The sequence below is a fragment of the Scomber scombrus genome, chromosome 3 (assembly GCF_963691925.1).
Source record: "Scomber scombrus chromosome 3, fScoSco1.1, whole genome shotgun sequence".
In the NCBI taxonomy this organism is placed as follows: domain Eukaryota; kingdom Metazoa; phylum Chordata; class Actinopteri; order Scombriformes; family Scombridae; genus Scomber; species Scomber scombrus.
The window spans coordinates 14051208-14065716 of record NC_084972.1 but is presented as its reverse complement, the minus strand read 5'-3'; the positions used below and the strand labels follow the sequence as shown (position 1 = coordinate 14065716).

General features: G+C 38.8%; 2 protein-coding genes across 6 annotated transcripts in view; both read right to left on the bottom strand.

Annotated features, from left to right (window-relative positions):
- Positions 1-1241, bottom strand: part of tfeb (transcription factor EB) — a 35869-nt gene extending 34628 nt beyond the window's left edge. For all 4 annotated transcript variants that reach the window (XM_062444001.1, XM_062443976.1, XM_062444017.1 and 1 more), the window contains exon 1: positions 1020-1241. The gene's annotated coding sequence lies outside the window, so the exon portion shown is untranslated. The remainder of the gene's footprint in view (positions 1-1019) is intronic.
- A 748-nt stretch (positions 1242-1989) lies between these two features.
- tmem183a (transmembrane protein 183A) lies at positions 1990-8619 on the bottom strand. 2 transcript variants are annotated; one of them, XM_062443959.1, is made up of 8 exons: positions 8443-8619; positions 8050-8139; positions 7435-7605; positions 7165-7324; positions 6159-6339; positions 5650-5730; positions 4948-5103; positions 1990-4671 (listed from the first exon to the last, which is right to left on the bottom strand). In XM_062443959.1, exons 1-8 carry the CDS (start codon positions 8504-8506, stop codon positions 4492-4494), a joined length of 1083 nt encoding a protein of 360 aa, XP_062299943.1. In that variant the 5' UTR covers positions 8507-8619; the 3' UTR covers positions 1990-4491. The 2 variants fall into 2 exon arrangements, with proteins under 2 accessions (XP_062299943.1, XP_062299949.1); XM_062443965.1 differs by having other exon boundaries at positions 4948-5100.
- Between the last annotated feature and the right edge of the window lie 5890 nt (positions 8620-14509).

The following is a 14509-nucleotide window of genomic DNA, read 5'->3' as shown; positions in this document are numbered from 1 at the left end:
ATGGATAAATGCACAAATACTACATGTTTATGCTGCAACTTTTGGTCAAACAGTAAAACAAAACACATAGTTCCTTCTAAAATTACAGCCAAATGCAACAGATGTCATTGCATCACTGTGATATCAGACATAACCAACACCACCCTCCACTCTACCCGCACACTAATAATAAACATGGTATGTAAATAAAGCCCACTGCAGAGAGGGGACAAAGAGGACATAAATGGTCAGCAGCGCATTCATTATTTTAGAGTTGGCACCACTTTCAGCCAAAGTACTTGAATAAGCAGCAGAGTATTACAGTCAGTACAGTTTCTAAAGTCACAGCTTATACATAGCAGCATACCCCGAGGCTGAGGTGTTGTTACTGATACTGGCCTGGCTACTGCTTATAAATGGCAAGAGAGGCAGCGCTCAGCAGAGACTCCCGGATGACAATGAAAGGGAGAAAGTTGTGCATTAAAGTTTAACCTATGGGTTCCCACCAAAAAGACAATTAAGTTTTTTTGGAAAATTCAGATTACTATTAATCTAAATGATAAAAAGTTGCAATAAGTGCATCTTATAGCATGCACTGACAATGCTTTGAGTATTTTGCTCTTTAGTTATATTTAATTGCTTATGCCTTGGTCTGTGTGCAATTGCTCTACTCAGATTTATAACATAATTCAAATGGGTTGTAAATAAAAATCTTTAGAAATGAAGCTCTTTGAATTGTGACTCTTGATCAATTTGTATGTAAAAGTCTAAGGATTGTAAGCATGCACAATTATCCTACATGTCTAGTGAACAATAAATAGATGTATATTTGGTTATTTTGCAAAGTTTTTTCGCAACATTTAATTAAGAACAGTAAGTCTACTTACATGGACAAATTGGCTACTGTGACATTATTCACTCAGTAAAAAAAAAAACTCAAAACATTGTACGTAAGGCAAGAAATATGCCCTTAAAATTTTGAGCTGGTGGTGTTTTAGCAAGAAGCAACATTTCAGTGGCAGTGGTGAAATATCACTTACCCGCTGTGAAGGTCAGACAGAACGAAGTGAGGAGTCAGGTTGAGGAAAAGTGCGTGCCCACTTCTCTCATGCACTCTGTTAATACCAAAACATGTCAGGCACTCTCAGAGGAGAAAAAAAAGTCGTACTGAAGGGAAAAAAACACCTCTAAAAGTTTTAAGTATCTCTGTATTTCCACACACTGCTACGCTACGCACACCCGCCTGTACTTCGGAGGTTAATTTGTTGTCGTTTCAGACCGTCGAGATGTTGTCACAACTCTGAACGTCCGCGGTCACCTGTGCCGCCGCCAATGGCAACGCGCGAATGGGCGTGTGGGAAATGTAGTTTTGTTTCCCCCAACACTCGGCGGTATTTTGAGGCGATGACGTGACGCCTGTTGACCGCGGATAGTGTTGGGAGGTCCTCTAACTATAGCCAAGACCGACACGATTAGAGGGGAGAGCTGAACCTTTATCGTCTTTACCGTCAGCTACTGAGGTGCCTACTTTTTCATTCTGTTCACTGTGAGGCTTCATTTTACATTCAAGACTGCTTAAATCTATTATTTTGAGGCCATGGTTTGTGATTTTACAGAAGGTCAACATATTGTGTGCACTTCCTCTTTTAACAGTAGGGACTACACACTGTTGGCTCATTTTTAGTTCCCAGATTAACACTTGAATAGGAGGCCTAAGTGTATGTTTGTGTTTTTAAGACCATCTAATAAAGGTGATAATCTGACATATGTATTTCATGTTATTGTTACTGGTAGGCCAGGTGCCGTACATTTTAAATACAGCAAATTCACTGGCACTAATACCATGACAGCAAGACGAGCTTTCATGTTCCTGAATTCAAGGCAGCTAGAAAACCAACTTCAGTGGTAAGGTGGATACTGTGTTCAACGCTCAATACCTAGTATTACCACAAGAGGGAAGCAAAATAGAAGTAATGTTCAATGACAGACAACTGGAGGCATTCAAATGGGCAGTTTCTGTTTTTATTTCAGTGCAGTAATTTCTTATCAGACAAAAATGACCACCCACTTTAAAAAAAAATCCACTGCTGCTAATCAAAACATTCAACTGTCTTCTGCTATGGGGTACGGCCATCAACTAGCTTTTTGTTTCTACAAGTCTACACTGTGTGTGGTTAATCAAATGTGTGTGGTTAATCAAATGAACAGAAATGTCACATGATATCTATATTTGCAAGCAAATCCAGGTTAAATGATTCTGATTATGTCTAATAAACACATGGAAATCAATGTCGATGGTACCTCTCTCCCTCCACAGCGCTTCATGATCAAGTATGAGATTGGTATGATTCTACACACATTCAATATGCAAAAGACAGACCACTGAGTTTTTACAGGTGGCAGTAGGGGACATGGCCAACATAATAAACAAAGAGACAATCAAGATGTTTTTAGCCAAGAATCACTTGAAAGAAAAGAAACACTGCCCAAATCAGCAGATGAGTGGATGACATCTGAGGTAAATCATCTCTTTGGCCCCTTCAATGTAGAGCAGTGTCATTAATATTCACATAATTGAATTCACATAATATCACACTAATACTGAGTTTTGCCTCAATTAAATGCAATTGAAGAAAAACAAAACATGGTTTTAAAAAGATAATACAACTCTGTTGATGCAACATTGTCAAACTTCAAACCAAAGCAAATAAAAATTATTTGTGAAATTTTTCAAGTGAGCATAAAACAACCAGGGGATGACAGTACAGATGTTCAACCCCGTTAGTCCACAAGTTTCAAAAACTCTTCTAGGTAATGTGTCACATGTGTAGGTTCAACATACAAGTTTTGTCTGTAGAGGAGGAATGACAAACTTTTAAATCTTTTTATGCAACTGGTAGCTCAAAATGTACACACTTCTCTTTGCCATGTGTAGGGCAGGGCAATATATAAATATGTATCACTAATAACAGCACAGTATTTTATATATTGTGAAATATTATGCATGTTACTAAATCACTGCGTGAAAATTTGATTTAAATTAAATCCAAAACAATATTTAAATCAGATATCGCCCTGAAGGATTTATGCAATGCTTGGAAATGTCATCTGAAACCACTATTAATGGAGTCCAGTGTACAATACATTTACTACACAATTTCATGTGTGCTTCAGATAATGATTTTCTTATGACTTTTGTTTTCCGTATTACCCAGCCCTCTCCATGTTTTCAGTAAGAAACCACTAAAGATGACGAGTGCTGAAAGGGCAGAGAGTCCAGGGGCCACATGTATAAATGATGTGGACATACAAAAGCCATGCGTGTGTCATTTCCCACATATATTAATGTAAGGACAATGTGCGGTGTATTTGTAAGCACCTTATAAATACTTCAGACCAGGCATATGCACTTCTCTAAAATATGTAAGGCCAAATTCACACTAATTCTTTTTTCAGTCTGTTCCGATCTGTAAATGTAAATAAGGGTGCATTAACTTGATTTTAACTAATTTCATTATTTCTAATTTACATTTGAGCCAAAGTTTCCCTGCTTTAATGACCTTTGCAAAGTCGGTTCAATCACTGATCATCTCGTGGATTTTTCTTTATGTAGTTCAATGAATGCAAGGAATTAATGATACAGGCAATATAAATAGCCATAGGCATGCATAACATGCTTTCCTAATGAGAGCTGTTCTGGCAATGTTGCAATATAATCTGTCAAATTGCACTTCCTTCTTTCCCCAGCCTTTTTATTAACAGGTCTAATAAGTGGTGAATCAGACCATATTACTTCTATGCAAAACTAAGCTACGCGAGTCCCCATCCATTTATGGCTAACTGAGGAAGTAGTCGCATATGCACAAGCCTCATTTTCGCTCCCACAATGACTGAGCCTTATGAAACAGAGCCATGCACTCACATGACTTTATGAAATTGGATGAAAATTATGTGTATGCATATTTCTGTCTTTGTACATACAGAGATTGAATTTTATGCATCTGGCCCGAGGTCTCTCTAGAGGCTGTGAGGGACAATGTGGACACAGATTTGTATTAATGACCAGTCATAAAAATAATGTTCATATTGGACGATTATGCCGTACGTAATTTACATCCAGTGCCAATACAGGTAGAACTTTGATGTTTTAATAACACGGCAGGAGGTCAGGGTTGGGGATGGGCATGCATTATGACTGATTTGGACACTGAAAATTGGGTTTGTGCCCCATCTTATAGTCAATATTGGCTTTCTGCATTATCCAACAATGAATCCCCAAATTCAACAAATGTTTTAGTTGCCCATCTTTAACTATTTTAAGCACCACAGATGATTGTTCACAAATGTGAATGTGCAGAAACAGTCAGTGAATGTAATCGAGGATTCTGCAGTCATCCAATATCATATTTGTGTTGAACCAGTTGGATGAAATAACGGCAGGTTTCTTGGTTTGACGTTATGGGTTGTAACATCCGTGATGTAATAACATCCATTGGGACAAGACTCTTATGTTTAATGTGAGAATGGATACTGTGGATGCCACCAGTCCATGAGCTTCAAACTGTGTACGGGATCCAACACCACCTGAATCCCAGCCTGATCCCCTCTCTTCTTTCCCCGCTGGATCGGTGAGTCCTGGAAGACCAGACGAACGCGGTGGTGGCGCATGTCTGTGCTGACGTTGATTGTAAACTATGAGAAAGACAGTAGTGCCGATTAGAAAAGGCGAGAAAAACTGTTGCAAAAACAATAAAAATACAGTAAATTGTATGTCTAGCACACGTGAGTTGGAAGATTCTGAATGTTTTATAACTTTATTCAACTAAGACTGGCCTTGACTTCCTTTATACTGGGCTTTTTTTAATGAATAATTTTGTTGATTATCTATTTTCATCAACACACATTTTTTTAAATGCTTGAAGATCTCCAACTGCAACGCCAACAAGAAAACCCAGTTATTGTACTAACCAGGGTGAGCGTCATGCCCATAACCACAGGGGTGAAGATGAAGTTGAGTGTGGTGACTTGCAGCACGTAGCAACCAGAGTCCGGGTTTGTGTGGACATCTTTGTATTGACTGGGCATGAGCAAGGAATTGACACTACCATTTTTACTGCATCCCTGCTGGGTAGAGATGACCACAGAAATATAAAAAAAAATTAAAATGACAGCAGCAGCCAGAATAAGCAATTACCAAGTTCACTTAACGTATTGTGTAGGAGTGTCATGATTCTCCAAATTCATGATTTGATTTGACCGTCGATTTTGTTTCAACTTATTTAAACTTTTTTTTTTTTCATTGACAGCTATGCCATTGTTAGACTAGAAGGCAAAGTGTTGCCACACCTGTTACTTCAGAGAGGCAGGACGATTTTCCAGTTCTGTTGTTTCTTCATCATCTCCAACTCCAGCAGTGGTCATGTCATCCAAAGAGTAATGCAGCTGCAAGCTACCAGTAAACTATATTGTGTCATTTTCGAAATGTTTTTTTTTCTCCAAATGCGCTCAAGTAGGTGGAGTGGAAAGAAAAAAAGACTTGGAAAATCGTCCAACCTACTTTTGATTTCGAAGGTTGAAATCACACACTCATTTTGATCGATTTTCGATTTAGAATCAAAGTCATGAAACCCCTGGTACTGGGATAATATTGGTTTTGAAACAAGCTGTTACCTGCTGTATAAACTTAAAGTTGAACTCCCACATTGCCTCTGGTCGAGTGCCCGACACCTTTTTGACCCAGAACAATAAACACTGCAATAAGAAAAAAATAAGCATTATGTCCACTTCTATGCAACAAAAATGTGAAATACTTTTCTTCTATTTTAACCTGGAGTGATTAAACAAAGTTGAGTCTACAAGTTTTCAGCCCAACCATACTCCACTACATGCCTGTATCACAAAGAGACTTGACCTTAACTCTGTCCTCTTTGAGTTGCCTGGCTTCACTAAGCCAAACATTGGAAATCCTCAATAACTGTTCTTACAAAGCTGGTTATCATCAGGCTTGGTTAACCCTGAGTTTTTCTGTGCAACCATGAGTTCACATGATAGAAGTTGAGTTCTTAAACACGAGCCAATTAAATACTAATCAGATATCAGATTAGTCGCAGAAATTAAATAAAAACAAAACTTTAAAAGCCCTAACATAATGTGAGTGTGTATGTATGACATTCATTTACCTTGGAGTTGAGCAGGGTTGTGGGTGTAGATTCTGGCAGGGCAGGAATTTTGGAGATACGCAAGCTGAACGGCTCATACAAATGGAAAAGGGAGCGAATCACACGGGCCCTTAGAGAGCGCATCCTGTCAATACACTCAGGCAGTAGACGAACTGGCAGATCAACATCAATCTTGTAATGCCTGAGAAAGAGACAGACAGAAAGAGAAAGAACACATATTGTATAATTTAGGTTAATTTATTGTTTTACTCTCGCCCCACATTCAAGACCTTTTTCTCCCAACATTGATTAGCTTCACTTTACCAGAAAATGATCAATTTGATATGCTGTATACAGTATTTCACATTCCAAAAATGTTGAATTATGTTAACATAGTTTAAAAACATGGGAGTGGATTATTTCAATGATGCCACAGAAACTCATGTTCAGTTCCCAGTGAAAGACCCTCTGGTTTGGCACTGTCACTACCTGTGGCTTCTTGAGTTGTTTGTATTCTAGATTCTAATCAATTTTGGGCTGCAACCAATGGTTATTTTAATTTATCGATTAATCTGACGATTTTTTTAACATGAATCTTTAAGCTAAAAACTATCAGAAACTTGCCCGAATGATGCCCATCGCAATTTCACAGAGCCAAAAGTGACATCTTGTTTGTTTGACCAACTCAAAAACCCAAAGATACTCAGTTTAAAGTGATATATAACAAAGAAGAAACATCAAATTCACACATTTAAGAGACTGGAACTAGAGAATTGTTTCCACTATTTTCGCTAGAAAAATTCTTGAAACGATAAATTCAACATAATTGCAACTACTTTGATGTCAATCAACTCATTGTGTTAGCTCTTAATTAACTAAAACTCAATTAAAATACCTAATCATCACTGCTTTCTTGTTGTTTTTAAATTAGGCCTTTGGGCATTACAAGTATTCCTCTTTAACTTCTTTGTATGTTCTGTTCTGAATCAATATGTTCACCACTGATAAGCAAATAAAACCAACTCACCTTCTGTAAAGTCTGGTCCAAAAAACTGCAGTGCAGGTGACCGTCCAGGCACTCCTACAGATTAGCGCAAACCTGCATACATCCTCAGGCCGGATATAGGAGGAGAGCACTAACCAGATGTCTACTGGATACTCGCCCCCATCACTGCTCTCACTGCTGGCTGTGAAAACATGTAAACATCACAGTAAATACTCCTGTAAGTCCTGTGTGAGTCCTTCCTTTTTCAATTTTTGTTCATGTGCATGCACTACAATTGGCTACAAGTAATACCCTTTCGTCTCTTGTTTTTCTTCTTGTGAGCCACCTTAGTTTCATTTTCTTCATCTTTTTCTGGGTCTAGGTCGTCACTGCTGTCTAAAGCGTCTGCTCCGACACTCACTGCAGACGACAAGACCTCTTCAACAGCACCCTGAGATGCTTCCAGGCCACATAGTAATTTTACTGAAACACACAGTGTTAAAATGAGCCTAATGACGCCGTAATCTCTATTCATTAATATTATACATATTATATTGAGGTTATACAACTGTCAAACTGTACTTAAACTCCTGGTGTACTTACAAACTTTCCAATGCATCGATTTATAAGTAAAGATAGGGTCTTTACTTATAAATAGATGCATTGGAAAGTTTGTAAGTACACCAGGACTACTGTTGTACTACTGTAGAAGTTTGATAACAATCCAGGCATTATTAGGGGGGTAATTTACGAGATATACTGTTGGTCCCATTAGCGCCTGTACTAAGCCATTTGGCTTATAGCTCTAACTCCACCAATTTGCGACCAAGGGGGAAAAAAGGGGTGAGGGAATGTTTAGATAGACGTCATGGTGCTAATGACGCTAGGTTGAAATTACGCCGAACCATCGCTTTAATGAAAGTTTACCTTCTTTTTCAACTGCATTTGCAACAGCTTTTTTCAACCTCCCCGACTTCACGACGGCTGGATCGGCATCAGCATAATCAGCAACAGTCACTAGAAAAAAAACAGTCAGTTTCTTTAAAACCCGCTATCACCATTACATACTTTACATTTCTCACATGACTTAACCTTTAATTCCACTGCATTTTATGCCTCTTTAATGCTAACATCAGGAAACTAACTCTAAACAAGTGGCCATAGCTCCACACACTTAATGTTATTAAGTGTAACATTTCAGTCAAATAATTCATATTCGTACCTTTAAAATGTGTGTAAAAATGTTTATTACCCCACTTTTGACTGATAACACTGGGCTTGCTAGCTTGTTGGCTAATGTAAATGTTAATGTACACCTACCTGATTCCGAACAAACGTCTCCGGCCTTAAATTTCAGCCGTTTTCGGTTCCCTTTCTTGGGCATGTCGACACTAGTGATTTGTGGACCCTTAACGGGGCTGTGATTCCTGCCATGTCTCTATGGCAAGCTGAGGTAGAGAGAAAGAAAGAAAAATGACAGAGAAATTGAAAATTGTTCCGCCAGGATCTTCAGCCATCATGGAATGACGTATCGTTGCAAGTATCGCGAGAGTATCGTTGTCGCAGTTGTAGTTTTTCAGTCAGCTGAGGCACGCTGCTATCTGTTGGTCAGTGTGAGTGATTCCACAATTTCTGATAACTTTTTAATAAACTTTTTTTATATATATAACTTTCGGAAATGTCATTAACATAAAATGAAATGGACCAACATATAATCAGCTTTATTCGGCTTCTATATGATATTCAGCTGTAGTATGGCTCTTTTAAACTGCAAAATAATTATGCAGCAAAGACCGAAACAATTTTTCGGACCTTCACTTAAGATTTTTGAGCAAAATACCTTGAATAAATCTGCACTCCTTCATTTAATTACTTACACATTATTGACGGGGGATCATCTTTGTGGTGATATACATCTATTGCTGCTTAGTACTGTGTGGATAGAATCTTATTTTAGCACTAGTCTGCTACCTACTACCTTCCTTAACACATGTGATAAAAGATCACTGTGCTCCCACCATGCAGGTCTACTTGTGGTTCCTATCTCTAAAAGCAGAATGGGAGGCATAGCCTTCATTTAACAGGCTCCTCTCCTGTGGAGCCATCTTCTAGATTTGAATCGGAGGGCAGACACCCTAAGAGTAGGTTTAAAACTTTTCTTTTTGATAAAGTGTATAGTTAGGGTCGGCCAGCCTTGTCCTGGACCAGCTCCTAGTTTATGCTGCTTTGGGCTGCCGGGGGACTTCCTATGATGCACTGAGCTCCTCTCTCCTCCTCCTTCTCTCTATCAATTTACATTCATGTACTATTAATTCAATCACTAACTTAAACTTCTTCCCCGGAGTTCCCTGTGCTCTCTCGTCTCACAGATAACCTGGGAGCATCGGCATGACGACCCCTGTCCTGGACCTACTATTTTCAATGTTGATTTAAAAGCTGTTCATCTGTGTTGGTTTAAACACTCTCTTTCTCTCCTCTCTCTCCTCTCTCTCCCAACCCCAACCGGTCGAGGCAGATGGCCGCCCACTTAGAGCCCGGTTCTGCCTGAGGGAGTTTTTCCTTGCCAAGTGTCGCCAAGTGCTTTCTCATGTGGGAATGTTGGGGTTATTTCATTTAAATTAAGGAGTACGGTCTACACCTGCTCTGTGTGTAAAGTGCCTTGAGATGACCTTTGTTGTGATTTGGCGCTATATAAATAAAGATTGATTGATTGATTGATGATTGATTGGTTGATTGATTGATTGATTGATTGATTGATTGATTGATTGATTGATTGATTGATTGATTGATTGATTGATTGATTGAAAAGTTACATAAGTGACTGTCACTGATTTTACATAAAAATCCAGGAGGGGACATGTAAGAGCTCAGATAAACAGTTGGGAGAGATTGGTCAAGGTCAACATTGTCATCTATCAAATCATAGAGTGTCATATGAGGAGCTGTCTGTAACTCTGGTCTCCAGTTAAACATCAATTTTTCCCCTTTTTAAGTTGAAAATGTATTTAATTAAGATTGATTTTTAGTCATCTGACAAAACTACTCACAATGACTGACCTCAGTTGTCCTATGTTTTGAGGCACTGGTTTGAGTTGAAAGTTGGTCTTCATTTAATGTATTTTCCAGTCAGTAAGCACAGACATTACTGAGCAAAATACGAGATACTGTAACAACAACAACCATCTGTCAGAGATGACAGAAACTGTCAAGAAACAATAATTTGGGGCAATCTTGGGGCAATTGTATCAGCCCCAAGAGTCATACTATTGAAAAGAGCCACTCTGCTGTGTTCAGCGAACTATAGGTATTACAGCACATATATTTTAACAATGCTGCAGGCCACCACAGCTACCCAGTGTGACTGCTGACAACATTGTTGTCAAGACCTTGAACACTCAACTACACAGAGCCATATCTCCTAAAGCTAATTCCCAAGAAAGTAAAGCAAAATTAGTTTTCAGAAAAATCTTTTGCAGTTCAAAGAAGACCAAAAAAAGCAGAGCTGATGCTTCAATCTCTGGTCATGAGAAATGACTCAATTAAGCAATCAGCAAAGCGACTGTCTCATCTCCTCTGACTTCAAAGATGGGTCAGAGGAAATGTCAAGAGAAATTTCTCCTCATTTGTGGCCAGAGCTCCCTTCAAGCCCTTTATTGTCTCCATCTTAGGTGGCTCCAATGCTGTGTAATATCTCAGGAGCACTATTCATTTTCATGTTATATAGCATATTGATTTCACTTTGAAGGAAACAATTCAACAGGTTTTCTATTGATAAAACAAATGTTCCCCCTACATAGCAAGAGAGCTTGTACTAATAACAACTCTCATTTTAAACCAGACAGACACAGTGAATGAAGAAAAGAAAATTGTTTATTATAAGTGAAGCATAGCGTTAGTTCATGCGGGACACGGAAGTCATACGCCCCAGCTGTAATCAGCTGACAGCCACTGATTGAATCAGCACATCTTATCAGTCACACACCAATCACAGCCATTCTCACCACAAGGCGGTCCCTTTAAATATGACTCCCACCTACACTGATCTAGCTTCACCATTGCTCATACTGCTGCTAGCAAAGCTTACCTCCACCACCCCAGCCTCCACCTTTCTGGTTCAGGGTCCCATCATGGCTCTAGGGTCAATCTGCAATTCATGTCTTTCTTTCGGCCCACTCCAAGGAGGTTTTGCATTGCGCTCCCTGTTTTTAGCTCAGCATGCTGCTGGCTAATCCAGGGAGCATCTTAGAGTGGAGCCTTCAACGCCAAGTAAAACTGTATTACCATTTGTGGCAATAAATGGTTTAATCTATGACGAGAGTGTTCCTGACTGAACAGATGATAAAGTGATAATTAAGTCTTGTAAAGAAAGTCTTCGGCACCGTAGGCTCTATGGGAAGATTTTTGTGATTGAGGGGCATCAGCTCTGAGCAGCAGTATGATGATTCCCTTCCAGGAGTCCAGACACTATGGTGGTGGATGATGACTTCTGCAGAGACTGATAGGCTGATGATGTTTATGAAGTGATGAAGCTGCACAGACTACAGAGAGAGAGAGTGAGAGAGACAGATAACTATATTTAAAAAGACAGCAGCAAGGTGATAAGCTAACAATGTATGTATGTCACTGTGCTATTGGATAGATATGAACAGCTGATACCCAACAGATAGCCACAGACAATAACAAGGCCCTCTACAAGAGTAAATGAGAGTGAGTATTCAGGATGGATGGGAAATATGACTATGGCCTATGCATGCAAAAGAGTCTTCCTAACTGAACTTTAGCTAAAGCTTAATTTTTACTCATCCAATCTAAACTGCCCAAAGTCATTTACATTAAAACCAAATCCCACTGCCCTTCAGTAATTTGGCCTAAAAGTTCTCTAGCCTCTCTAACACATACTAACACAAAACCGTTTCTGTCCTTTTACTAACACACACTTTTCCAAGTTAAGAAAATGTAATGTTGTGACATAATTTCTAGTTATTTGTCAAGTCCTGAGAGTAAATTATTTATAATAATTGTTCATTTGCGACTTTAAACACCTTAAAAACTATGAGTAATTTTAAAGTGCACTAAAACACAGTGCAGCTGAATAGAATAGTCCAAATCAGAAATAAACTTCATCAGATCATTTTATACAAAAACAAAATGAAGCAATTTAATTTACTTTTCTCAAAACAAATTATTTTGTATTGAAAACTGCAAGTGAAGGTCAGAAGTGGTTTGAGTTTTAAATATTAAAGCTGGTTTGAAACACAGCTAATCAAAAACAGAAGAAAAAGTCTGTCACAGATCTCTTTATGAATCTAATCCAACCACTAGATGGCAACAAATAACCATCACTGTTTTTGCTAACTCATATGTTCTTTGTAGATTGTGGACTGATGTGTCTGATCTTAGGGATAACTACACACAGGTAGAGCTGCAATAATGAATCTATGGAAGAAAAGTTTTGATCATTGAATGTGTGTTTCTTTCTAAAACAAAGTTTCCATTATCATATTATATTGTCAAAAATATCGAAACAAATTATTGCATTTTGTAATATTTGTAATATTGAAATGTTGGTAAGTGAGGGTTTACAAACTAATTATTGTTGTTTTTTTGTATGTATGTATATGCCATGAATGCATATACTGTATGTGGTCAAGCTGTGATTCATATAAAATAGAAATGTATTCGTCTCTAGGGACTACTAAAATATATAACTAGTACACGGTCGCCCATAAAGTTGGAATAATTTTGTTTTCAGACACATTCCTCTTTTTATTTTCTATTTATACACATCAGTATACACAGTCTTTACTCAATTTTACAGAGGCTCAATGGCCCTATAGCTTCATTTATGCATTTAAGTATTCTGATCATAGTATGGTCAGCCATGAGACTTTCAAAACATAGTGTAAATGGTGATCTAAGTGAAACTTTAGTGGGGCTTCATGATGAAATTTGTCTTCTTTGCATCTGGACATTTTTAAGGGTGGCACTGGGACTTGATATTTTTGGAGCAGTCAGCAAGAATGACTTTAACTCTTCAGTTCACAGAACCATTTTTGATGATGATTTTGCTTATTACTGATACATTTTGGCCTAGTCTGTAGCCTACTGTCACTGCTGGTGAATACATTAATAAATAAAACTCATACCTCAGTTACTGTATGTGGGAAATTCTTCTTCTATAAACTAGAAGTCACTTGTATGTGGTCAAAGGAAAGAAGGGTTTTATATATTGCAGTGACACCTGTTTATGTTTTTGGAATAATAATTGTCTCACAAAAAGTCACCATTAATAATAACAAAACCTTTTTGTCTCTTGACTGCTAATTAAAGAGCCCCCTAAACCCCTAACAGAGCAAAAGTCCTAATGCAACACATAGCACAACAAAAAAGGCAGAGTACCACTGATCAAGAGCTGCAGTATACCTAATACTGTTGTGGTAGGCCTACGCGGTGTGGTTGTTACACTTCGGTGCCTGTATGTTTGGAAATGGTTAGGGGCCAAGCAATTAGTTAAAGACATTTTGAAAAGCACTGCGTAGTCAAAACTGTAACTACACTGTACACAGAGACGCCTGTTTCGCAGCTTTTTATTTCTAATAGGCTATTACAAATATTTATCATCCATTTTTCATTGCCTGTCCTGCAGGGTGCGCTGTATATCTAAGTGTAGCCTCTACAATCTGCCACTGGCCCAATATAGATCGTCACCACTTGAGCGCGCATCATGTTTTAGGAGCTGCCAGGTTAAGAACGTGCTCAGTGGTGCTGATGTGAAAAGTGAATTAACTACATTTCACCAATTAAGGGTCAACTCTGTACTAGCGATTGTAACATGACATTAGTGGAAAATTTCGATTATACTAGATGACATGTGTCATGTGTTTATGGTGCAAAACGCTTATAGGCTGAACGCTGGGAGTTGGTCTCTTATTATTTCCAGAGATGTATCCTGATAGTGACAACTGCAGATTCCCCTGTGTGTGTGTGTGTGTGTGTGTGTGTGTGTGTGTGTGTGTGTGTGTGTGTGTGTGTGTGTGTGTGTGTGTGTGTGTGTGTGTGTGTGTGTGTCACAGCGGCTGTGTGTGTGTGTGTGTGTGTGTGTGTGTGTGTGTGTGTGTGTGTGTGTGTGTGTGTGTGTGTGTGTGTGGGAGGAGGAGGAGTGAGCGTCGTTTCGGTGGCGGTGTGGTGAGATGGAAGCGGAGAAGGTGGATGCAGATAAAATAAGACTCGCTCTCACTGTCCCCGATTACAGGACGTAGATTTAAACGTCTCCTCTCGGATATGTTTCGTGTTTTTTTATTCTCCTGCTGCCAATGTGCAACGATCTCCGTCGTGCTCGCGGGCACCACCCCTCCAAACGTCCCCGTCTATCTCTGAGCTGTCAATC